The sequence below is a fragment of the Apostichopus japonicus genome, chromosome 19, assembly GCF_037975245.1.
Source record: "Apostichopus japonicus isolate 1M-3 chromosome 19, ASM3797524v1, whole genome shotgun sequence".
Classification (NCBI taxonomy): Eukaryota; Metazoa; Echinodermata; class Holothuroidea; order Aspidochirotida; family Stichopodidae; genus Apostichopus; species Apostichopus japonicus.
Genome location: NC_092579.1, coordinates 30,145,790 through 30,172,600, shown reverse-complemented (window position 1 = coordinate 30,172,600; position 26,811 = coordinate 30,145,790). Strand labels below are relative to the sequence as shown.

General features: G+C 37.7%; 3 protein-coding genes across 6 annotated transcripts in view; 2 read left to right on the top strand and 1 right to left on the bottom strand.

Moving 5' to 3' along the window:
* LOC139960077 (uncharacterized) overlaps positions 1 to 21,110 on the bottom strand; it is a 28,158-nt gene extending 7,048 nt beyond the window's left edge. The window contains exon 1 of one of the 4 annotated variants that reach the window (XM_071958140.1): positions 20,984 to 21,110. The gene's annotated coding sequence lies outside the window, so the exon portion shown is untranslated. Of the gene's footprint in view, positions 1 to 1,921; positions 2,055 to 20,983 lie in introns of those variants that run through there. The other 3 variants (XM_071958137.1, XM_071958139.1, XM_071958138.1) reach the window with 3 other exon arrangements.
* LOC139960090 (tyrosine-protein kinase Fer-like) overlaps positions 3,320 to 26,811 on the top strand; it is a 134,743-nt gene continuing 111,251 nt past the window's right edge. Inside the window, exon 1 of the transcript XR_011790318.1 lies at positions 3,320 to 3,527. The gene's annotated coding sequence lies outside the window, so the exon portion shown is untranslated. The remainder of the gene's footprint in view (positions 3,528 to 26,811) is intronic.
* On the top strand, positions 10,334 to 24,949 carry LOC139960078 (uncharacterized). Its single transcript, XM_071958141.1, has 15 exons — positions 10,334 to 11,026; positions 11,667 to 11,820; positions 12,379 to 12,468; positions 13,531 to 13,602; positions 14,144 to 14,202; positions 15,414 to 15,466; positions 16,441 to 16,583; positions 17,588 to 17,674; positions 18,191 to 18,262; positions 19,095 to 19,156; positions 20,438 to 20,561; positions 21,453 to 21,657; positions 22,317 to 22,398; positions 22,939 to 23,100; positions 23,919 to 24,949. The coding sequence occupies exons 1-15, from the start codon at positions 10,587 to 10,589 to the stop codon at positions 23,965 to 23,967; spliced, it is 1,854 nt and encodes a 617-aa protein (XP_071814242.1). The 5' UTR covers positions 10,334 to 10,586; the 3' UTR covers positions 23,968 to 24,949.

Below are 26,811 nucleotides of genomic sequence, written 5' to 3'. Positions count from 1 at the left end.
TGGTTGCTAGGCGTGGCTGTATCCTAGCAACCAAACAGTTTTCAGAAGTTTTTTATGCCCAATTTAATCCTTTGAGACATATGGCAAGACACCATATCAATTTCAGGCGATTCTGAGAGGGTCGACGTGGAATCGACCCAAAAGTCTGTTGATTTGGCATGGATTGACCCATTTATATTACGTATCTCCATCAATTTCAAAACAGTGCTTTTACTCACCAAGAAAACCCTACACACCACGTATGAACTCCAGCCATGCTTCATTTGAGCGTTAATGTGTATAAAAGGTTTGCAAACTTTGACCTATGTTGACTTAAAATGACCTATGACCTCCGCCACTCACCAAGAGGGATCTTCGTAACAAGTAAGACTTTCACCAAAGCTTAATTTTGTCAGTTATCGTGTGTACAATGTCTTAGTCTTTGACCTATGTTGACCTGAAACGACCTTTGAAAATACAAAAATTGCAATCGGGTTCTTGTTCTCAAGAAGGACATCATACAAGCTTCGCTTTGTGTGTGTTTACTTATGTTTTTAGAATTTGACCTTTAGTGACATGGATGACCTTTGACCTCCACTAATTTCAATATGGGTGTTGCACTCACCACCTACATCTACTTACCCACTGTAAACTTCACCCACTTTGAGAATTATCATGTTAACAAGGCGTCAATAACACACATACATACACACACCATCGCAATGAAACCAACATAATGCCAATATGCTTAGTTTTTCCTTGCCATGTTTGATATGAGGATAATTAATGTAAACTACACATAAGGGTTTTGTACTTTATATGATGAATCCACATAGCAATTATGAAGTGAATGAATGAATCCCAGTGTTACTTTTAGAATTATAACAAGGTTTTCAGATTTTCATCTCTATCGCCCTCAAAGGCTCTGACCACTAGAAAAACGCGTGGAACAAAATGGAATTAAATTGCCAAGGAAAGACTCTATGGTTTTGTCAAATTGACGCCATGTTACAAACCAACTCAAACTGCAATAGATCGAGGTTTTCAATTGATCTTCCTTCATTAAGAGTTCCGTATGCATATTACATACATTATTACCAGTCTGGAGTAGCCTAATACACTGGCAAACCTCCCTATACGACATAATGAATTGTATGGCGGTTGTGTTACAGTCTTCATCAGAATGAACGAATTGTCTATGTGAAAATATGATACCGAATGTACGGGAGCTTCTAAAGTGCTAGCGAGATATTACTACAGTATAGGTGAATTATATTAATATCTTAAAATGTGTTCATTAAGATCTTGTAACATCTCAGCGTATAGATACTGAAATTAAAATGTCGCATCTCAATATTTTAATATCATCATGCGCAAGTATTCAGCTATTAAGATAATTCACCTAAGATATATTAATATCTCGTTGGCACTTCAAAAGCTCCTTGGATATGCGGATTTAGGTATTTTCCAAGCGATCTAAAAATAAAGCATTATGACGTCAGCAGCCTTCTTAAACATAACATAACATAACAATTAATATTTATATAGCGCTATTCCATCTAGATCATCTAGATCATAGCGCTATCTCATATGTCCGCGTTGTGCATATATGTCTAAATAGCCGGTACTGTAAATTAATTACACGCTAGGTTTTATCCATTATTTACATTCTATTTTAGATTAATGAAGGGATTATCGTTGTTTCCAAAACTTAATCTAACTAAGTATAAACCCGATATGAGAAAACCTTTCGCAGAAATGAGAAAAACAACCAAAGATAACATGAGATATATTTAGCCGTGGGGTACACCTATATAGTACAAATAGGCTGCCTAATCAATTTGGTTTGATATGATCAAATCCAGATCCAGACGCCGGATTTTAAATTGGCTGGTCATAAATTACTCTTCAACTTCAGTAAAGACATGAAATGAATACTCACATGACCCGCAACTTGAATGTTCTTTACTGTCTCCAGACGGTAGTAAAATCAAATTATTGAGGTGGTGTGAAAAACACAACTGTGTCGCAGTTAATCATTAACTACAAATACTTAAGATCGCCAAGGTGGCATATGCAAATTAGATCTATATTAATCCGCCTGGAAAATTGCCAAAAAGCAGCAGGAGAACATTTTTTGATATGCTCTCAATCAGGATCTGGCTTTTGTGGATTGCGTGTTGAAGAGCACGAGTACACGTGGTGCAAAAGGTTGGTAAATTAGGGCAATTCCCGGGAGCAGCGTACGAATATTGTTTACTACTGAGTAAAAAGATTTGTTTACAAGTAACGAAAACGTCAGGCTCTCATTGCAAAGTCTGCATGGTCATGATACGGAACATTTATGGTGCCATGAATGGCCAACTTGTCAGCTATCCAGTAATGGGTAACGTTTAGCTATCCAGTGATAGGTAGCGTTTAGCTAGTGAAACTTTTATCTAGACTTAGAGACCACGTTACTTTTGTGATTTAGTGTCATTTACATGCGCTGGTATAACACAATCACCCAGTCTCCAAAAGCCAACATCAATCAGGGACATGCATAGTTTAGCCAAGATTTTGGATGGTGTAGTCATAAAGCATTAGTTCTATACTTATGAATGGTCACCCCCCCCCCCAATACCCCCCCCCCTCAACTTCTTTAAATTTTACTTGTGCTTTGAAGAGTATCACAAATGGGCTTTAGCACTTTTCAATTCGAGTGTTCTGAAGAAGAAAAACTGATTACATGAAGAAGAACACATTTAAGTCTTTGTAGCTGTTACGTCAATCAAAAGAAGACAAAAAAACTAAAGATTATCATACTGCATCAGCAGGAAATCCAATATTTTTTCTTTGTTCTCTTTAAAAGTGGTTATCAGTATCACTGGCGGATCCAGGGCCTTTGTTTGGGAGGGGCCAAAGTGGCATTAGAGTGATATGGGGGAGGGGTGTAAGGGGAGGAGGGCCCCCTCGCCTTTGGAAAATTTTCTATTGCTGAATGCCCTCAGATGCAATTTGGTGCGACAAAAGTGTACAATGGTGATGTTAATTTACTTCTAAAAAAAACGTTTCCCAGGTGTAATTTTCTAAAATATTTATAAAACAAAGTTGGGATCATCTTTCTCAAGAAATTTTATTTCTCATAGGTTATAAATTTCTTACAACCAGCCTGTAACTGCAAAATTGTGTTAAACTGTAAATCCTCATGCTCATACATTTACATAGCTCCCAACTCTTGAGAAGGCAGATGCTGGTCCATGCCACGAATCGCCGTCCTGAGGGACAGGCGCGGCAGAACGGGAAAATTATTGGGGGGGGGGGGGGGGCTAATGTATGGAGACTATCAGAGCCGTATATAGAGAGAGTTTGGCCAACTGGCGATTTGTGACGTCACACGCAAACCATGGGCATCAAAATAGGTCCAGTTGTCGTTACCAGTTGCGCGAAACACGAAAAACACCACACACAATATATAGCAGCTTTGCACACTGTGCTCGTTGCGAACAAACGAAGCGACTCAGAATGTCAGATTTTGACAGGCATACGAGGAACAAAATGGATATCAGGTAATGAATGAGAGTATGCGTTAGTTAATGACATTTACGTTTATCTTCACACCTGAAATGCATAGAAAACTAGCTGAAAACCTGTCATTACACTTGTTTTATTTTACGCCTCATACTATACTAGTCCTACTTTAGTCATACAAACGAAAAGCACACATCACAGTCCTGGCTAGGCTAGATTACAGACGCACAACTATAGCATCAGGCCTACATTAATAGATCCTTCAATTAAATAAAGTAGGCCTACACATAAAATGACAATTTATGCTTCACTGATCTTTTCAGGTTTGCCAAAAGTAGTTGTACCAGAGGTCATTGTATTAAACTCCAGAAGTTACAAAGTAGGATTAATATTCGGCATAACTTTTTCTCTAAAGTCTAATACAACTTATACAAGGGTTGTGAATGGATGGAATGGTTTGCCTGAGAAGGTTGAATTGCAAGTAGTGTGAATGGGTTTAAGAATACTTTGGATGAGTACATTAAGCATTGTAATTGGGTATGACATTTGATGTCCTCGGTTTTATTCCTCTCATATAGCCTTAGGGTCCTTAATGGGGACTTGAATGTCTCTCCTGGTCTTTTTTTCTACTAAACTAAACTATATACTTGAGTGTAGGAGTTAGCAATAGTTGGGAGTCTGTGGGCAAACCTAAGACTGATATTGTGGTGTTAATTTCTCAGGAATGTAGTACTAGGCTATAGTAGGTGCAACAGATTGAATGGGCCTGTCGAGAAAAAAAAAACCCTGCAGCAACTGAATACTGGTGTATGTTGTAGCTTATGTATTTTCCATTAACATATATACTATACGGTCATGTCCTTAATAAGGTTTCATGGATCACACTGACATAGTGTGCCCACTTGTCAGTGTTGTCAACTGAGCACAGGGCTGATGACATCATTCAGTGTGTTATTATGCAGAGAGCAAATGGCCATAATGAAAATTATTAATTGTTACTTATTCTTCATACTGCCCTTACCTGAACAGTGATGTATAAAAATGCAAGAAGTCGTTAAGCTTTTCATTTAAGAATCGTTTCAGCCTGTCCTATTTCAAACATATGATTGGCAGGTTTCCACGTTACATAGCTTATCAAAATGGAGCTGTTCTGTAAAGCAAGAAAATCACACATATGCATGCATACAAACACACTCATATAACAATTTCTGAATATCTTTTCAGCTGCCCAAAGGTACTGGAATGCAAGCTCTGTTGGGTGAATTAAAAAACCCTCATTGTACTCTTTTATTATGGTCGGCTGAGCTGGAACCAGCAATGATGGTGATGTGGATTTGACAGTACCTAGACAAGAATTCAATAGCTGCTTTGTGTTGAATTGGGTTCAACTTGCTCAAGACCATGACAGGATGACGACTAGACATCTTATGAGAGTGGAATGGTATCAGTGTGGCCTCTGTCAATTTGGCTTCAAGTCTTTGTTTTCTTGAAAGCTGAGAAGATCTTTCAGTGGTTTCACACTTACCTCGGTACTTGACAATTCATGTGCATTTGCCAGCTCAGGAGGAAGCCAGATTTTAATTACATTAACCAATGCTGACTTTTTTTTGGACATGTGGTACATCTGCAAGGAGGTGAAGGAACCAGTTGGAGTTGCATGGATGTGGAATCTTGTTGATAGTCTGGCAGTCTTATCCACAGATTATCCCAAAGCTTCTCCACATTGCCACATTCAGAACTTATTACATTGATAAACTTGAAAATTGCAGGAATCTAACGAAGCACCCATCAAGGGAATTTGTTTGTATAATTATTGAAAGCTGTGACCTTCTGATGTGACAGACTAATGTGAAATAAAGGGCAGTAGATTACCTTGTAAATGAACCTTGTTATTGTTTGATTGTATCTAATGTTTGCGAAATTTTAAGTTGCATGCTACCAATTGAAACATAATTCTTTTCTATTAATTGGATATAAATACTTCTCCTTAAAGGATGTGAAGACTCCCGCACAAAGAAACGTCTCATGCCCGTTATCTGACCTAGTTTCGAATGCGGTGTAACAGAAGTGTTAGACACCACCATTGATCCCAGAAAATACACACACAGCTTGCTACCATCTGTAAATAGACATTAGTTTACAGTCAATACAAACATCACGGTCAATACCCACAACACACTGCACATAGCAGCATGGACATCTCAGGTCTAGATAAAAGATAACAAGGTATCATGTTTCATTACTGTCTGCATTTTGTAGCGACACAAAAAAAGCTTCACTTGCAAGCAACGGAAAGTAAACTTTTTCAGAGCGCGGCATGCGGTTTAGGGCGAGTCTTCAATACCTTTAAATATACTGCATCGGTTGTTGTCACTTGATCATTTGCTTGTGTGTGAGTTAAACAGCTTAAATAATATGTAAAAAAATAATACAAACTTTCAAATTGCCAGATATTTACTTGCTCAAAATCATTATCCAATCATGATTTGTTGCTAACCTTGAGTCCATTATTCAGATGATGGGGCAGATTCCCTTCAGCTCTCCATGATGAAGGTAAAACCTTATATCTTAACCAACTGCCATTGAGTGTCCATTTGAAAGTTTCAAACACACAAGTGCATTGATTAAAACAAAGACTTTATTGCTGTGGTTGCAGGAACTGAATTTCAGTCTAGTAGTCACTCACCAGGTTCGTCTTTATCACAGTCTGCTAACTGTGGCTTTTTATGTTAGGAGTTTTTCTTCAGAGCACATGTCACCTTTGATTTGTACAAAAAGTCCTGAAATTCAGGGAGTTAAAATTTACTGTCTAAAGATAATTTAAAAAGATTTTTTTTAACTTCAATTGTCAACATGGGTGTCAATTAAGGGAATATGGAGTTACTGATGCAATGAATTTCTGGCATAAGTGCATTTATAATGTTTTAAAATTTGAAAGGTGTATCATACTGCATCCCCCCCCCCCCCTCTTAATTTGCACTCCGTTGGAATGCACAGACAGTTTTGCTTATTAATGAAATACCAGTTAACACTAAATTTTCAAGTCTTCCTTTAAAACAGTCAAACGAAACCGTGCATTGCCTAAGCTAGGCCTACGCAATAGTTTGAACATTTCTTATCAACATGTGGTGACAGGGCTCTTAAGATAATTCAGTGACCAAGACAAGAGTGTAGGGTAGTCTTTGCAATAAGCATGACTAAGGCTAGGCTACCAGTACCTTAATAAGCCTTGGCCTAGTGGTCTTTGAAATGCAGCCTAGGCCCCTGCTACTTTGATAAATGATAGTTGACTGCATCCAAATTAAACCAAGGCCTAGGCTATACTTTTGAAGAAGAAAAAATTAGGCTGAATTCATGTTAGCCTAAAAAGGCTAGGCCAATGCTGACAATTAGCACAAACCAAGATCATTTAACCATTTGGGCACTTGTTTATGGCATACTAAAAGGGTCTATATAATTAAGCCTGTATGTGTACACAACCCACAAGTTGTCAATGAGTATAGACCTAGCCTAACTAGTTTAGGCCTAGGCTACTTTGTTTTCCTTAGGCCTAGTTTAATTGGGCCTTATACTGTGCCATATTATGTAATGTGCTATAACAGTTGTAGTAATAGCAAGAATGGTCCAGGTCTAACTAAGCCCAGGCTTAACTTATGCTTTGGGCTTAACTAAGGATTATAGGGCTTTACGTGATGCCTAGAGGCTAGCCCACCCTTTTACATTAAACTAAAAGTGATACTTTTTTAGGCTAGGCATAGCCTAGGCATACAATAACTAGGAATTAGGATAACTATATGTGCGACTGAAACTGCCATGCCTATTATTAGGAGAGCTGGCATAATGAAATCGAATTTGTGGATCGTAAAACGAGAGAGAATAGCCATGAATGTAATTACAGAAACCAGTCTGAACGTAAAATTCTCGCATTGCTTGTACATTACTCGTATTACACTAGGGCCTATGGCTAGTATGGGCCTAGGCTACACAGACTTTTTTCATTAGATCTCCATCTTGTTCTTTCTACTTCCAAAAAAATCCTCTTCTTTTATGGTCAGTCGGAAAATCAAACAACAATATCCATGTTCTGACCGATTGCAGCATCCCCAGCACCATTTCTTTCATATTTTCGTACTTTTTCGTGTACACAAACGATAGTCTATACACTGTGAGTATGCGTGTCGCCTGCTATAAAGTTTTCAAGTGGACCTATTTTACCACCCTGTGTGGGCGTTTTCCCTCTCGACCAATCCAAATCGGTTACATGGTTGGCCAAACTCTCTCTATATACGGCTCTGGAGACTATCTAAGCGGAGCGCCACCATCGGTTGGCGCGGAGCGTACAAGAATATTTTGGGTTTTTTCAAACCCCCAGATGGCCGGAAACGGCACTTCCCGAGTGTTTTATGCTGCGAATACCTAGCCCTAAAATATGGGTCTCAAGTCTGCAGATTGCACGTAAAAGTCTGTAAAAACATTGTAATTTTGTATATTCGATGGTGCTTTAAGAGAGTAGCTATTACTCGCAGTGTACTCGCAAAGACGTTTTTGAGTGTAGTAAGGGCAGTGGCGGAACTTGGGGTATTGGTCAGGGGGGGGGGGGGCAAGAATGGTCTGTAGGGGCGCTTTCAACACTATCTAAGCGGAGCGCCACCACAGGTTGGCGCGGAGCGTACAGAAAAATTTTGGATAAAGATACTCCCTAGATTGCAGGAATGACCCTTTCCGGGCCTTGCTAATTTGCAGATAAACGGAGAATAAATAGATGTCGTCGCCATTTTGTCGGAAAATTACACCAACAGAATATGACAAATGTCAATAGGTATATGAGAGCGCAAAAAAATAGTCAATAATCGCGAATAAAAGCTGAAAAGGGCGCCAGCAGTCCATTTGAGTCCGTCCGGGGGGGGGGGGGGCATCCGCCCCCTGCCTGTGTATATATACGCTCCGCCGCTAAGTAAGGGGATGTTGGAGAACTGGCTGAAATGAGGCAAGTCATTGGCCTAAGACGAAGTTGTGTTACGCTTACCGGTACTCACACTCACTGCTTCCACTTTTCACGGGGCGTGAAGAAGCGGTTGGGGTGACAATGTGGTCTATAGCCAGGGGACGGGCCGAGGGTCCCCCAGCAATTACTAAATTATTACACCTATATAGTATACGTGTGCATCGGACAGATCGACAAGTATGCATTGAAAAATGGGCAGATGCACGTTTCGGAGCCTTGGTAAATATCGGGGGGGGGGGACTTATCATGCTTTTGCCCCTCAACTTTTTCATTGGGGAGCTGAGCCCCCCAAGCCCCCCCGGTTCCGCCGCCACTGCTGGGGGAGGGGTATAAGGGGAGGGGGTGTCCCCCTCCCCTTTTGATTTTTTTTTGGAATCCTGGTGATGCCTACATGTAAAATGGTGGCACTTAGAAAGGCTTTTGTCACCCAAAATTTTCTGAGAAATATGCATTTTTTTGTGTGTAACATCAATAAATTGAATAGTAGGTGATAATTCATTCTTTCCCGTGGCATGAAAATGTTCGCTGCTCGCCCAATGAAAAGAATTATAGGCTAATTTGAGGTTCAAATGATGCTGTAAAGGAGGTTTTATACTCTATTATGCTAAATGTTAAAGAAATGATGGTTGCTAAGTCAAAATTTGATGCCAATTTTTTTATGTATACTTGACAATTACAATGCGGTTTTTTCGGACGCTTGTGCTGGTCAGCGGGTTTGGCTGTTAGAATGCGGGTCTAATTCCCGCGAATTGCGGGTCAGTTGGGAGCTCTGCATTTAATTTTAAACCAGAAAACGAAAAGGTTAAGACTAGTCTACCACTGCTATTCCTCTCGATTTTTTAATTTCCAATCATATGATTTAGCGGATGTTCGGAAACACTTTTTGGCTCACCTTTGGGGGGGGGCCATGGCCCCCCTTGCCCCCCCCCCCCTTGGATCCGCCAGTGATCAGTATTGCCCCCAATTATGGTAGAAAGTCAAATAATGGTCGGCAATGTCTCACATTTCAACTGTATTTTACTGCCATTGTAAAAAAAAGTTGACCCATCCTGAGATATTTAATTATCTGTTTAAATAGCTAGAAATAATTTGGAGGATCGGTGCCTCTGGTAAAGTACTGTTTACTAATTGCCAGCAGTTGTTAGCATGCTAAATGCAATAGTGTTCATATGTAGTTCGGCTTATTCACATCAGTTCTTTTCAGTAACTAAATGTTACCATTGTTGTATTTTTGTATAGCGCCACCACAACGTGACTTGTTTGGCTCGTTAATAGTTTATTATTTAGGGGTGCTCATCATATCTTAATGAAGTTTTGTATGTTAATCATTGAATAATCTAAAAGTGGCATAAAGATACAAATCGCTTCCAAATTTAGTAAAAGAGAGTGAACTATGTGAGAGAGGGCTGAAAATACAAAAATTCAGTTTTCATTGTCATTATTTTAAGAATGAATTTGTGATGTACAGTGAACCGGGAGAAAAGAAAATTGATGTGTCTGCTTCTCTCTAAAAGTACATGTTAATCCATTTGATATAATACTAGCAACTCAACTAGAACATGCTCTGTTAACTTCATATAAACAACACAGCACCTTTGAATGACATTCAGTACCATTTGTCCTTGACAAAATGTGTAACGAATCATCAATTGTAAGTATGTTCAATAAGGAACCAATCTCACGGTCTGTAGGGCCATATATGGTCTAGCCACTTTGATTGAAGACGCTGCAATATTTCAAGAAATGAAGTGGTATAAAACAAAACCATTGGACTATTAGCAGTGTTCAAAATGTAGGCCTACCTAAAATCATCATGTTATAGTCATATTCGCGCCGAGCCAACAGATAAATAAATTCTAATACTGTAGTAAATCACTTGCTGAACTTCGAGTCCGCGTCCGATAACTTCACATCGATCGTAACTATCAAAACAAATTGGGTCTAGGCCTAGGCTAGTATTGGTTTCACTGTTGTGTTATTGTTAATATACAGTAGTATAACGATAGCCTAATGTCATTTATAAACCAACTCAACATAATTTATAAAGGTCCAGTTAAAGTTCATGAGACGATTATTCCTTTGAAACGTTATCATGTCAATACAAGGCAAAGAGCTCTTTCAGATACCGGATTGGATAAATAGCGATGGTCGTAGTAAGGCAGTGACGGTTACTAAAGTTAAACCTAGAACTAACGTTAGGTCTAACGTTAATGTTGTTAAGGTTAGGCCAAACGTTAAGATAGCCACTAAAGTGAGTACACGCAATGTTGATTCAAGGCCTACCTCGGTGCAAGATGAGTTATCAAGAAATAGTCATCACATAAAAACTGTTACTTCTGCAGGAGGACGTAGTTTTGGAGTTCGTTCTAGAGAGCATGATACTGATAAGAAGTCAGACACAAGACTCCAGGGGCATAGATCTGCACAAAGAGCAAGGTTGCACAAGACTGATTATGAACATGGCACAAACAAGAACTCAAGACTCAACAGGGTTGAAAATACGAAAGAAACCAAGGAGGATAATAGTGGACAGTAAGTATCCTGAGAATAGATGTGGAAATATAGAATACCCCACAGCCTATATCATTATATGTTGAGAACAATTTACAATTCTTCCAAATACAGTATTAAAGGCATTGAAGACTCCCCCCAAATCGTGTGCGGTCATCTGAAAAAGTTCACTTTCTGTTGCTTGCAAGTGACATTTTGTTCGTGTTGCTACAAAATGCAGATAGTAATGAAACGTGATACCTTAAATGTTATCTTTAGCTGGACTTGAGATGTCCATCGCTGTATCTTTTGTATACTGTGCTGTGGGTATTGACCGCAGCTGTATGTACTCACTGTACACTAGTGTCTAATTACCGATGGTAGCAAGCCGTGTGTATTTTCTGGGATCAATGTTACACCTCTTTTGAAACAAGGTCAAATTACTGGCATTAGACGTTTCTTTTTGCGCGAGTCTTCACACCCTTTAACAAGATATTTTTGCAAAGGCTCATATTTTCATGAATCTGTACCATATTATATTGTAGCCTGAACATACTGTATTAGCTTATGCATGTAACAGAATACACACATTAGGCAGACCTATAAACTTGTTTTTACAGTTTATCAAAAGGATGTACGCTTTTTATTAAACAACGATATTCTTTTCTCCTTTTTTCTTCAGGAATGCCGTAAACAATGTTGACGTTGACTCAGACAGTGATCATGAGATGTGTGAAGAGATTGAATCAGATAGAGTACTTTTTATTGACCAAAATTCAACAGTTAATCTGGATGATGGGGCAGAAAACGCAGGCTTAATTTCTCCAAATGATGTGGTTAGTTCATAACATGCAATAAAGTTGCACGCTGCCCAACTGAATACAACCAAACTGAACTCAACAATCATATACGCAAAATCAGGTTGATAAGATTGATTAATCAAGATTTAGTCTGTCAAAACTAGTCATAAAATGAATGTTTTTAATTAAAATCATTGATCAAATTTTGCTACTTTTCTGCAAGATATATATCTGAAACTTTTGGGTGTTTCTTGACACACTGAAGTAATAAAAAAATGTAAAATACTCAATTTTGGTCAAATATTTTGAAAATACGTTTTTTAAGGTAGTGTGACACCTTCAATCACATTTGATTCCATAGGTCAAACTCAAAAGGTTGTGTTTTCCCAACTGGCAGTGGACAGATTCAAGAGTATACCTGCCCAGTTTAATTGTACTAAACATTAAACAGCCTTATCACTCCAGACTAGAAGTAGTGCTTTGATAACATTTGCCTTTGTTTTGTTTTTTATGTATATGTGATTTTTTTCCTTTGTGTCATATAATCACATCTTAGCTCAATTTATCCTACTTTATTTCTTCCTACACCTGTAGATGTTTTCCAGTGGTGCTTCAAGTTGTGACTCCGTCTTTGAGGTCGACCTCCACTCGCAAGCTTTAGCCAAAATTGAGAATCTTTCAAAGGTACAGAAGATTGAAAAAAGCTTAAAAATCTTAAGTATTAAACATAATTCTAATAAAGGAAATTGAAGAGTTCCAAACCTCAGGTTCTGGTTTGGATAGCTATATACACAATAATCAATTGTTAAAAAAAAAAACCCACTTGCAATTTTTTCATCTCTAACGGCACTGAAGACTAGCCCCAAACCGCATGCCGCGCTCTGAAAAAGTTAACTTTCCGTTGCTTGCAAGTGAAGTTTCTTCTTGTCGCTACAAAATGCAGACAGAAATGAAATGTGATACCTTGTTATCTTTTATCTAGACCTGAGATGTCCATCACTGCTATGTACACTGTGTTGTGGGTATTGACCGAACGTAGCTGTATGTATTAACTGTACACTAACTAGTGTCTAAATACCGACGGTAGCAAGCTGTGTGTGTATTTTCTGGGATCGATGGTGGTGTCTACCACTTCTGTTACACCTCATTCGAAACTAGGTCAGATTACCGGCATCAGACGTTTCTTTGTGCACGAGTCTTCACACCCTTTAATACCTGGAATGTTATGCACAAGAAATTTAGAGTTTCTCATTGCTTTAGAGAGTGAGTAGAGCTACAGTATATAGAACATTCTAACACCAAGACAGAAATGGCAAGATTGTGCTACAGTCCAGAGATGTGCGATGCTTTATGCTATGCCTTTGACCGTTATGTTAGAAAAATTAGCAATCCAAAATTTTGGAATATTAATGAAGGTACATAAAGGTGTCATACCCTGTTTGTCTGTGATTGGTTGGCCAGAAATCGATACAGAATTATCAGTCTAGGTTAACCGTCCCGATATATGCAACTTTATCAACGTAGGAATTACTTAAATGTCTTTTTTGCATAACGTAGAACTTAACTGTTTTTGGATGTTTTTTTTTTAGGGACAGAGCTACACTCTGAACTCTCAAATTAGACTAATAAATGTTAATACACTACTTCTATTTACATTGTCCTATAAAATACTGCTACTTGCCTTTAGAAATATGTGCAGGTATCCATGGTTTGGTGTTTTTCTTTTTTTCTTTGTGTCTTTTGCAGTTTACCAAGCTCAGAACATTAGATCTCTCCTGCAACAGAATATCAAAGATTGAAAACCTAGATCAAAACAAGGTAAGGTTGCAGTACAGGACCTGGCTTTGTATTGTTGATGACTTCCTGCAGTCGTACTGTATATTGACATCATTGGCACAACACTGGTGTTGGTTTGGTGCAGTGTTAGTGTTTTCCCATATTGACATTTATTATTAGTTGATTGCTGTGCTGATTCCAAAGGTATTGTCCAATTTCCTTACCTCACAAGGTCCTTTCATGAATATTTAAAATGTGTTAATACATAAAGGGAAAATTAGTCTGTTTGTGTTTCATACAAAGAAAATTTTAATGTTGAATTTAAAGTGGGCAAATAATAACAATAGAACTACATTAATAATCCCTCAAATAAACATTCATTATTACAGTCTGTTCTCATTTGATCTTTGAAGGGTAAAGGTACTATTTCCTCTGCATAAGTTACACATAACTGTTCCATATGGTGTAGGAATGGTACCAGAAGTTACTGTATATTTTCACCATAAAAAGCCACCCATTCATCACCATATTAATACCATAATGCCAATTGTATTTTCTCTTTTTTTCAAATTTTAACCGACAGGAACTGAAAGAATTGAAGCTGTATGATAATAAAATTTCTGAAATAAAAGGATTGGAAAGGTATGATATTATTTTGGGGTTGTGATGCCAAAGGCTGTGTAACCTTTGCAATCATGCTGGCATGTGTGTGTGTGTGTGTATGTGACGGCCTTGCTTGGTAGGTAGATACCCCATGATGTGTAGATGTGCTCTTTTACTTGTGGTTCCCATCTCATGAATATTAATGAGTTTGCCAGGCTTAACATAAACTTCATAAAGTCAATATCTCTTCAACAGTATGTCTAATTTAGTTCATAATTGATATGGTGATATAACTACATAGTAAGTATATATGCTTTTTGCAACAACAACTTTGACCTCATTAATATTCATGAGTTGGTGGGGATTAATGGGAAATAGTCAAAAACAGCTTGTAAACATGTTTTCTTTCACAAGTTGAATGAGTGTGTACGTTGGCCTGACGTTTCAATCCTAGCAGGATCTTCTTCAAAGGCTAAATGACAAGTAACAGTAACAGAAGGGACAAAAACACACACAGAATACAGACAGGTTAAGGAGTATGATGAACACAAAGAGATAAATGTAAGGGGATTAGTAGACAAGGGATGGAGAAATGAAAGAAAGAAACCAACAGGGGAAGAGGAGAAGTGGGAGATAAACACTGGAGGGACAAAGAGAGGATTAAGGGAAGGGGGTAGGGAAAATTGGTGGCAAAATTGGTTTTATGGGGTCAAAAGGTTAACTCTATTAGTCTCCAATTGGCAATTTGTTTTGTGATTTATACCAGATGACTTGTAGCTTGTCAAAATATTTTCCACTGCATTTAACCAATCTCAGTAGCTGCTCTCAGATCATCATAACGAATCGTACAGAGATTTGCATAAGGAATTAATAAAAATTCTATATATAAAAATCTTACTAGTGAATTAAATGTTTGATGCTTTGTAAACATGATAACTGATTCATGATACCTTTTTATATATGTTGCGCATTAGTCAATAGATAATCCTCTTCATTATGGTGTTCACAAGTTCATGTATGGCTTACCACACTATGAATATGTTTAGGCACTGTAACATCCATTTCATTTTCTGGTTATAGTTTGAAAACAAATATTGCGCTCAATTTTTTTTTCTGTATGTTTCTTACACATTTTTTTTCCATTTTTTTCTTTTTAACCGAAAGTCCATAAAATATCTTGAGTTAATTGGTCTGCAAAGTATTTCATAAATTAATTATATTCATTCTTTTTTTTTTTACTTTTTTTTCAGCCTTGACGATTTATGTCACTTGCAACTACAGCACAACAGGATTAGAAAAATAGGTATAAATTATAAAAATATGATATATTTACATAAAGAATCCAATATTCTATGGGGTTTTCTGTTCTTTAATCACACCTTCAAAGATATTGCCTAATGTAGTGGGAGTGGGAGCATCTTAAGGAGGCAGTGTATTGTTTGACAAGCCAGTCAGGCTAGTTCCATTGTTGGAGCAATAGTGCAATACAGTCATTACTTTACAGTATGCTTTGGTGAGGAGGGGAATGGGGAGGGGGCAGGGGAGGGCAGTAGGGATATTTAATAAAACAGTATGAGCTAGAGTTAATTACTATCCAGAAACATTGTCATAATGCAAAGAGGTCAGTTTTAATAATATCAGCGCCAAGCAGGCCACATGTTCATGTGAGAGAATCCGATCGGCTTTATATATAACTTGCAGATCACATCACATCCAATTTACACTTTTATAGTAGCTCATTTTGGATTGTTTTTACAATTTACAATTGCAGATAGGCAAACTGTGGATTTCTTTTGGACATAAAGCCCAACTAACTTTATCCAGCCAGGGTTTTAACGCATGATTCTAGGTTGAATTGCTTCTGAAACCGGTTATATACATCAATATAAACTTTCAGAACTGTTGGCAACATTTCATTGGGATAATTGATATTATATTTATCTCATATTTGGAATAACCTTTAATATACTAAAACATCCTTTCATGAGATAACGGGGAGGGGGGGGGGAGGGGGGGTTGCGAGCTCTCGCTTAGGCACTCACAAAGATTATTTCACTTCATATCTATTGCAAACAACTTGTAAATTTGGATTGCAATGATCGATTTATTGTCTCGTTTGGCTTTGAAGAAAAGATGGTAATTGAAAAAGAAAAATTCAAAGTACTGTATCTTCATTGTAAGAACTGTTTTTACAAAATGGGCCCTGTACAAAGATGGACATCTTGGAAACTGTAAGCGTGACGGTTTTTAACCGTTTAAATTGTTTTCACTTCGCAGGGAGCGGTTTGAAAAGTAAGAAGCGGTTGAAAATCCTCCGCCTTGATAGCAACCATCTCGAAATGATCGAATCAAGAGAACTCGCACCTTTATCAGCTCTGGTCTCTCTTGATGTCAGTTTCAACAAATTACGAGACATTTCTGTGAGTTGCGTCGTTTGATTTTTATGAAATTTGGGCACTAAATCCAAATTTACTCTTTTCAAAAACAGGTGGCATTAGGCCAGAGACTCCTGTCCTGATCCTTTGCCATGATATCTCTCGGGACACATATATATGTACGGTAATTCTTATAAGAGATTTGTGGCAAAATCAAAAGATCGCTGTTAAAATTTTGATTGAATCCTTCGGCAAGGCTTTTTTTTTTTGGAAAACAGGTAGTATTTGTTTACTGTAATTTGGTATCTGCATATCAATGCAGGCCTACATCCACACATACAGTTTGCATGTAGTTCCCACTCTGCTAACAGACAAGCCATTGCATGTTATGTATAGTGTACATAAGTATTTACATGTAGTGAAATATCAAATGTACAGAATTATCGGTTGATGATCAGCAGCTAGTATGATCTTCTATGTCCATAAGTTGTTTATTGTTTCCGCCTCCATTTTGATGCCATGGCAACGGGCCACCCTAATTTGAATAGATCTGACAGGAAGTGAGGTACAGTATGCTGGTGACAGACCTGATCTAGTCAAGCTTTTTTGTTTTTCCTGATGTTATTATTTTCTGTTCTTTTTGGTATTAACTTGTACTTGTATGTTTCTTACTTCCCCATTCCATAACAAGCTTTAAATATAAAAAAAAAACTTTTTATGATCTACTGTGTCAATTAAACCAACAGATGTATACAACTATACACTGAATTACAATAGCTATCATTTATTTCTTTGTCACCTGTCCTTGATCATTTCAAATACTTCAAAGTTATATCAGGGCTGGTTGATAAGATACATAATAACTATAAAGTTAGTTATGATTAAAATGAGCAGATTTTTTTAATTTTTGATATCATTGACTAATGAGACATTCTGAAGGATGTGAATAATCTTGGAGATGTTTGCTTTTCTAATATCTATAGGTGGGACATCTTTGATAATAATAACTGACAAAGATAGACTTTTTTCTTTGTTTTTTTGTTTTTCAGTCAATAAATACCTTATCAGTGTTGGAAGAGTTTAATGCCTCACATAACAGACTAGAGGTTGTAGCAGACATTGGAAGATGCAAGAAGGTGAGTGTAATGTTCCTGCTGTGTATTCCTATGCATCTCAGATTCTGTCTTCTGATCAATTTTGGTTATATTCGATCGAATATGGATGATTATGTGTAAGTGTGGCAAACAGGGTTGGTATAAGGACGTTTTAGAAGCCAAATGTAAAAAAAACAAAAATTATGTCTTTGAAAAAAATTTCTGAAAAAAAGTCATCATCTTTAATGGAATGTTTTTTTTTTTGGCGACTTGTCTTGTTGCAAAAACTATGTAGCCGCCATATTTCTGCCAAAGTTTGCCCAATGTCTAGCTTTTATTGCCATATTTAAAAGAAATATACTGCATACACAACATCTACCATTTCTTATAATATTCTGCAGAATTCATAAAAATAAAAATATGTCACACTTTGACATTTTAAATTATGATCTCAATACTAACGTAAAATCAGTTTGTTACATTACAGTATATAGGGAATGTTTTAAACTTGCCAAAAGTTACTGACTGATTGGTTTCTTTTTATACTTTCATTGACAGTTAAAGGAAGTGAATCTCTCGTCCAATCAGCTCCGAGATATCTCTGGTTTGAGTGGAGTCCAGTCTCTATTGGTATGTTACACACCTGAAGGTCAGGATAGTTAAAAGTTATATTTATCCAAGAAGATCTTGTTAAGCTGGCCACACGCTGCCCCCCCCCACTAGGCTACCCCCCACCAAACTTTACCGTTGTGGCATACTTTTGTATTTTTGATATTCGTTGAAGATGCGTTGTCCTACAACTGACCCTGCGTACTGCAAGACTGATGAGTGTATACAATGACTGTTTTCTGTTTATGACCGTTGTTCATTTAGATAACAAGCACAATCATTCCCCTGTGGTTGGTTTCATATATTAAAACTACAATGTTAGTCATAAACCACCGCACACACTGTTGCACTGCCAATCAGACCTCTACTGCATGATGAGTTTCCTAACTAAATCCAATGCAATGTAAAACTGGTAAAATATTGATCAGTTCCAGTCTTAAGCACAAATACACTGCCTGACTACCAACCATTATCCATGTTAAAGCAGTCAAGTTTAGTCAGGTCGTGTTCAATTGGTACAGCGTGAGGTCGGGCTTAGTACCAAAATAACCCATAGTTACTGTGTACAAAACTGCTTGCACTGTGTACAAAACTGTTATATATACATCTTTGCACTGTGTACAAACTTGCTATATACATTTTTGCACTGTGTACAAAACTGTTATATACATCTGTGCACTTTGAACATTTTGCATAGCTCTTTGCCATATGATACCGACTAAATTAATCCCTCTGCTATGGATCATGCCAGGCAGTTGATCGAATCATAACATACCAGTAGCCACTGCTATTGGAAACCCACAAATGTTATGAGAATCTCAAACATTCTTCCGGGATATTTATTTCCCTCCAGGTGTTGTCCCTTGCAGATAACCTACTGACGAACAATAGTCTCAAGGCACTGTCGAAATTACAGTAAGTGTAACCCTAACAACATTACAGTTTGTAGTATTAGGTGAGTGTACTGATATAACCTACTGACGAACAATAGTCTCAAGGCACTGTCGAAATTACAGTAAGTGTAACCCTAACAACATCACAGTTTCTAGTATTAGGTGAGTGTACTGATATAACCTACTGACCACGAACAATAGTCTAAAGGCACTGTCGAAATTACAGTAAGTGTATCCCTAACAACATTAAAGTTTCAAGTATTAGGTGAGTGTACTGATATAACCTACTGATGAACAATAGTCTCAAGGCACTGTCGAAATTACAGTAAGTGTAACCCTAACAACATCACAGTTTCTAGTATTAGGTGAGTGTACTGATATAACCTACTGACCACGAACAATAGTCTAAAGGCACTGTCGAAATTACAGTAAGTGTATCCCTAACAACATTAAAGTTTCAAGTATTAGGTGAGTGTACTGATATAACCTACTGATGAACAATAGTCTCAAGGCACTGTCGAAAATACAGTAAGTGTAACCCTAACAACATTACAGTTTCTAGTATGAGGTGGGTGTACTGACATAACCTACTGAGGAACAATAGTTTCAAGGCACTGTCGAAATTACAGTAAGTGTAACCCTAACAACATTACAGTTTCTAGTATTAGGTGAGTGTACTGATATAACCTACTGACCACGAACAATAGTCTCAAGGCACTGTCGAAATGACAGTAAGTGTAACCCTAACAACATTAAAGTTTCAAGTATTAGGTGAGTGTACTGATATAACCTACTGATGAACAATAGTCTCAAGGCACTGTCGAAATTACAGTAAGTGTAACCCTAACAACATTACAGTTTCTAGTATTAGGTGAGTGTACTGACATAACCTACTGACCACGAACAATAGTCTCAAGGCACTGTGGAAATTACAGTAAGTGTAACCCTAACAACATTACAGTTTATAGTATCAGGTGGGTGTACTGACATGAAAAGATAGGTAGGTTCTAAGATGCACAATATGTAACAGAAAATATGGGGCTGGGGGGGGAGGTGGGGAGGGTTGTTCCAAACACCAGTTTTGGTTGTGGGAAGAGGAGGAGCTTGGGATGGATGGGTATATTTATAAGTTGAGGGCCCGCTTACAGAAGTTTTCAGAAACATTCTCACTGGCTGTTCATGGAAATTTGGAGATAAAAAGCAAACCTGGAGGACAGAGACTAAAAAGATCCAGGAGTAACATTCTCCTCTCCTTTGCCTCGTAAAGGATTCACCTTGATTTTGAGTTGGTGTTTTCTTTCAGATGCTTGCAGTACCTGGACTGCAGTGGCAACAAATTATGTAACTTATCTACATTCCCTGACCAGTTTCCCAGATTAGAAGTGCTACTAGTGGCAAGAAACAAGCTAGATAATATTGAGAAGCTGGTAAGTTTTCATATCATCACTTTCACTCCATAGCATTAATGCTGAACATTGCACACAGGGATTGTGTTAGTCTGGTGGCAGACACTGTAATGTAATTGGGTTTATTGTAATGGGTTTATTGTAGTACCACATTTCTTAAATACGACTAGAAAATAATACATTGCATCACTAGTCTGCAGACTGTTTTAGGCCCATGATGGCCATGACCCAGGAGCTTCCATGAGGAGTGTACCACAACCCACCAGACCCTCCCCAACCCTCCCCCATCCCCTCCTCCCAAACACACTCACACCTCAGAATTGACATTGAGAAAGCTACATTAGGCTATGGATGTGGGAAAGCTGTAAAAGAATTAAAAATAAAGAAATATTCTGACATATGGAAAAAGAAACTGGCCCACCGAAAAATATTTTGCAACCTACCTTTGGGTTGTTCCCTATAGCTTGCGAACCGTCGATGCATGTCATAGTGGTGACCATTTCGTTATGAGAGGAAAACTCCAGATATCGGTGTTGTTTTTGCTGGCATATTAAATCAGATCAGTTGACTGTTCCTGAGGAGACAAGAGAGAGAATGCATAACATGTTGCCAGGCAACCAAAACTTTTCTTGCATAATGTTTGAGCAGTATCTCATTTCACTTCATTCAGCCTTTGCAGAAGATCCTGCTGGGATTGAAATGGCAGGCCTTCTCACTTGAAAACATTCTCTTAGTGGATAGTTTGCTAACCATTTATGTTTAATTTTAAAATAATATTTAGAACATTTGTACCCTCCACACTAACAGTATGCAGACTAAAGTGTATGTAGCTTAGTTTTTAAGTGCTCTTCTGGGGAAAGTTTGGTCAGTTGCAATGTTGGTCATGTGATGTCTGTTTTCCTTTGTTGCCAGCTCTGCTTACAGAAGTGTTCCTACCTAACTGAGATAATCCTTGAAGATAATCCAGTCTGCGCTGATGACTCCAATTATCAAACCTTCAAACAAGACTTAGCTTCGTCTTTAGAAAGTCTGGAAATGGTGGATCGATTCCATGTTAAGAAACAAAGAGGTGGCCTCGGACATGTACCTATTATGAGACCCATGTCGGCAGCATCAGGTATGAATCAACACCCCTCGTGTACCTTTTATAAGTCTGCATCAGGTGGAAATACACACCCCTCATGTACCTATGATGAGACCCATGCAGGCAGCATCAGGTATGAATCAACACCCCTCATGTACCCATTATAAGACAGCATCAGGTGAGAATACACACCCCTGATGTACCTATGATGAGACCCATGTCGGCAGCATCAGGTACGAATCAGCACCCCTCATGTACCTATTATAAGACAGCATCAGGTGAGAATACACACCCCTGATGTACCCATTATGAGACCCATGTCGGCAGCATGAGGTACGAATCAACACCCCTCATGTACCCATTATAAGACAGCATCAGGTGAGAATACACACCCCTGATGTACCTATGATGAGACCCATGTCGGCAGCATGAGGTATGAGTACACACCCTTCATGTAGCCACCATTATGAGATGCCATTATTCAAAGTCAAGTTTACTTGCATTCCTCTGTTTTCACTTTAGTCTGCCTCTGCAGAAGATCTGTACAGGATCGTAATAAATACCCTTTTATTTGTTACACAAACTATTCGCATTAGTAACTCTCTCGTAGAATTTGCAAGTAATTTTATTTCAGCACAACTGTATTTCATATTTATAGTGATGGCTGTTGATTGCTAAATTCTTTTTTCCAGCATTGAGTACCAGACAGGTTGAAAACCAACTGCAACATGTAGAAAGTTCTTTGTCGACGTTTGAAGCAGATCTGTCATCCAGGTAAATACTGTCTAATATTTTAGTAATTTATGCATCTTTACCTCAGACTTGGGGTATATTAGTAGTTCATCTTAAATTGTTCCACCATACATCATGCATTTATTGACAGAAATTTGTTTTCATTTCACCTACAAGGATGCTCACTGCAGTGACCTTTTGTTCGTAGACCACTACTCAAGCATTAATTTGAGTACTCCAGCCCTAATTAATGGCTATACTCTAGATCTAACATTTCTGTTCTTGTTCTCCAAAAATCACCGATTTGAACTGTGCTCTTGTCAAAGAAGATGTATTTGTTCTTTCGAAATTTGAGTATAAATGTATAAAGAAACCTTCACAAGATTTGACATTGATACTGGATATGACTTTTGCCCGATGCAGTTTCAATTGAATTTTGTGTTAGTACAGTAAGGCACCCACTTTTTCCTTTTCTCTTTTGAATGTAAAATATAAAAAAAAATTTAAATGCAAGCCTGTGGTATCGACCTCACATAATTTACTTTGACGATGGTCTATTTTCTGTGTTTGTTTATATTCCAGCTTTGCAGATCTTAGAGCCTCTATGAGTTTTCTTCCATCAGAGGTGATTAAGGACAAAACTGACCATTCTTCGTCGGACTCCTCTGTTCACCGTGGAGTGAAATCAACACCTCCCCCCTCGATCACCCCCACCACTCCTCGACCAAGCAGCAGGTGTGGCAGGTATAAAAGTCATTTTACTTTATACAATCAGAGCCAGTTTTGATTTTGATAGAATAGTTCAGAAGTTAACATATTTTTGAGACGTAAAAGAGGAAAATGGTTTCTGCAAATCCTCTTCACGTATTACTCAGAAGGTAAGACATGGTATCAGAACAGCCATATTGGAAATTCATCCCCCACAATGCACTATACCAACACAAGGTCACAAAGTTGAGTACATTTAGCAAGTAGCCTAGTTAGGTCAATGTCAATAATAAGTTGCATTAGTGCAGACTTTTATATTCAAGAGAGGCAATGAAAATGTTTAAATATATTGTTTTTGCAAAGATTTAAAATGGTTTGAAACATCTCCAATCTAAACAGCTTAGCATATTCCAGTTTTTAAAAGGACTAAAGATATTATATATATTTGTACACAAAGATAGAGTAAACAGATCTATATGATATAGAGGGAACACAAAATCCACAAACCCAAGGAATGTGGGGGGGGGGGGGGGGAAACAATGTTTACACTTTTCATGACAATATTTTGGGACAGCATTTCCCCTCCCACGTACCCCATTCCTGTCAAACTTACAAGGTTAATCTCTGATTCTGCTTGGTTATGAGAGGGGAGATATGCTGGCTAAGATCACTAGATGCTGCTTTACTGGTACAGATAAATGGAGTGCATTTGTGAAGCCTGGGGAGACAGGTACAGGTTAATACTCTTCAAACCAAGTATCATTTTATAATCTCAAATCCTGACCGTATCATCTGAGTATTGTCTGGTTTGAGTTCATATCTCAGGTTCTTTTATTTCATTTTTCTTTTCACAGCCGGCAGAGGATTGCCGAAGCACAAGCCTATGCTGCACACCATTTCTGAGGGAGTCCCAAGAGATCAGGAGGCAACTGTGGCTAACATCTCACAGAGGCAGAGTTATGTGGAGAAGATTAGATGTAGGTTGTTAGCTGTCATGCTGAGTGGATGCCGGTTATTGAGCTAAAGATAGGTCTAGTGTGGCAGGTATGCTTTGGAAACAAGCTAATTTGTGTAATAACAGCATGGTGGGAGAGACAAGTTGTACCATTGATGTAGTGTACCAGTCAAAGTGGGAGAGACAAGTTGTACCATTGATGTAGGGAACCAGTCCGGGTGGGAGACAAGTTGTACCATTGGTGTAGTGTACAAGTCATGGTGGGAGAGTCAAGTTGTACCATTGATGTAGTGTACCAGTCATGGTGGGAGTGACAAGTTGTACCATTGATGTGGGGTACCAGTCATGCTTCTGGAGCAAACTTGTATTTGTGTTTCACCATTAAGTTTAAGGCTAAAATATAGATTTATCTGAGATGAAGTTTGGTCTAGAATTGATGCTTTAGCGATGTAGTCTCCGCATGAAATTTATAGCCAATTGCAAAACAGTATTGTATGTGTAACTGAAGTAACAGGAGGATACTTGTGGTTATTTGGTGTGTGTGTGGAGGGGGGGGGGGGTGGGAGTGGAGGCTGGGGATGTTTTACCTTGCAGAAAGTCATTCCATCATCTTAGTTAATGGGTGTTGTGAATGCCGATGTACTTTACCTATTTGTCTCTATATATATATCTCTATATGTCTCTCTAATGGTTATCGCAATGTCTCTATATTCACTTTAACAAGTCACCTTGAAGCACTATGAGTCATCTTGAAGAAAAGAACAACCTTGCAAAAATTATAATTTACAGTTGTACATCATACATCTAAAAATATGAAATGATTTATTTCTATGTTCACCTTTTGCTTTCTAAATATGTACAATTTTAGTGAAGGCAAGTCTTTGTTTTCGGGCAAAATCTAAGACTGAATAAAGTAAAACCAACATTTAATATGAACTTGTGTTTGTCTATATCTCTGTTTTCATCAACTTGTAAACCAAGCCTTTGAGAAGTAGTACAATCAATTAGTAGGATTGATAAATATCACAACAAAAAATGTGACAATTATTTTAACATCATCAGCTTTCCCCCAAAAAATGTGGTTAGAACTTAGAAGTCAATTGAAAATCACTACAGTGCTCTCCCTTACAAAAACAAATATAAAGGGCTGTGGTACATGCTCCAAGAACACTGGTGGAAACCTGTGATTAATCATATATAATTAGCAAATGTGTGTGTGTGTGTATATATATGTATATATATATATATATATATATATCTATATATACTGTACAAATATATACATATATATATATAAATATATATGTATATATCAACATATAAACATTTATTTTGTGGCTAAAGTTTTCCTTTAATATATTGCAAAAAAGCTGAGCTCACCAAATACTTATTAATGAATAAATTAATGAATTGACAAATTCATGCATTCTCACTCTGGTTCATAAACTATGATTCTATAACATCAAGAGAGTGAGTAACCTTTAAGTGAATTTGTCGTTAACTATGTACAGAAAAATATGATCTGACTGAAAAATTCACTCCAAAAATACCATGATTTTCTGCCAAAAAATAATTTATTGTAAACCTGTTTTCAAATTCTATAGCTTTTAAAATTCTCATAAAACAGAATAAAATAACATCATTATTAACCAATTCACTCGTTACCAAATATATTTTACATTTATTGACTGAATTCTAATACTTTTTGTTGCAGCAGCAAAACAAAGATTGGTATACTTGGTTTTTTTCCCCATAATGCATCAATGTTTAAACTCCCAACTTATTCTGCTATCAAAACAGGTAAAGTGAACAAAGTTCTGAGAACTCCATTGAGTTGCACCAATGACAGATTTGAAAACCTTGAAAAAGCAAAGACTTTATTTTAAAAACTTCCATATAAACTTAGCAATAGCTGATACAGTTGAGTAAATTCCAAACTATACATCAATATTAAAACTAATTTATTACGGCACACGACTGAGCACACACACGTCAACTGGAATTGCACAAACGGTAGTTTACAGTGTTACTTCATTTGGTTACCTGAAGGTAACTCCATGAAAGATGACAGTGAGGTTACCTGGCACTGAGGTGTGGGGAATACAAATGGGGGAGGGGAATGGGGAGTAGTCTAAGACTTTTTAAAAATAATTACAAGAAAACTATTGGTATAATATTAACGTAGGGTGATACAAAAGAGATACAATTTGAGTCTTACAGAGCACCGAAAATCTAGTACCTAAAAGAAGGCAGCATTGCCAGACATCCCCCTCCTCACCCCCCCCCCCTTCACCCACTCTCATTCCCCCCCACTGTCTCTGACACAATGCTACTACCATGTAGATTGGAAACAGCAAGTTGAGTATGAAACACACCATTTACAAATGAAGGACAGTCCATTATGAATAAGTATGTTCTGATGAAATATACCATCATAGTTTAAATAATCCTTACAACATCCATCCATTACAACAGGCTCCTCCTCATGCGATCTTAATATTATAACTCGCATGCAAAATCTGATTTTCTTGAGAATTTTCCTTGCTTTTCTCTTTTAGAAATCTCGATTCGAAGCAACAGAGAGATACATTGTGGAATGCAATATTAATATGTAAGCAAAAAATTGCTTTGAAAAGTTTTCACTTTAACGAGAACAGCTGATGGTAGTGTTTCACTCGGACATGCATTCCATAGTCCCTGACGGACCTTGGAAAGCCGTTTTACAGTGCGGTGGGATTTTGGACTGGTAGGTCTTACTACGATGAGCAGTAACCCATAAAAATATAGGAAAC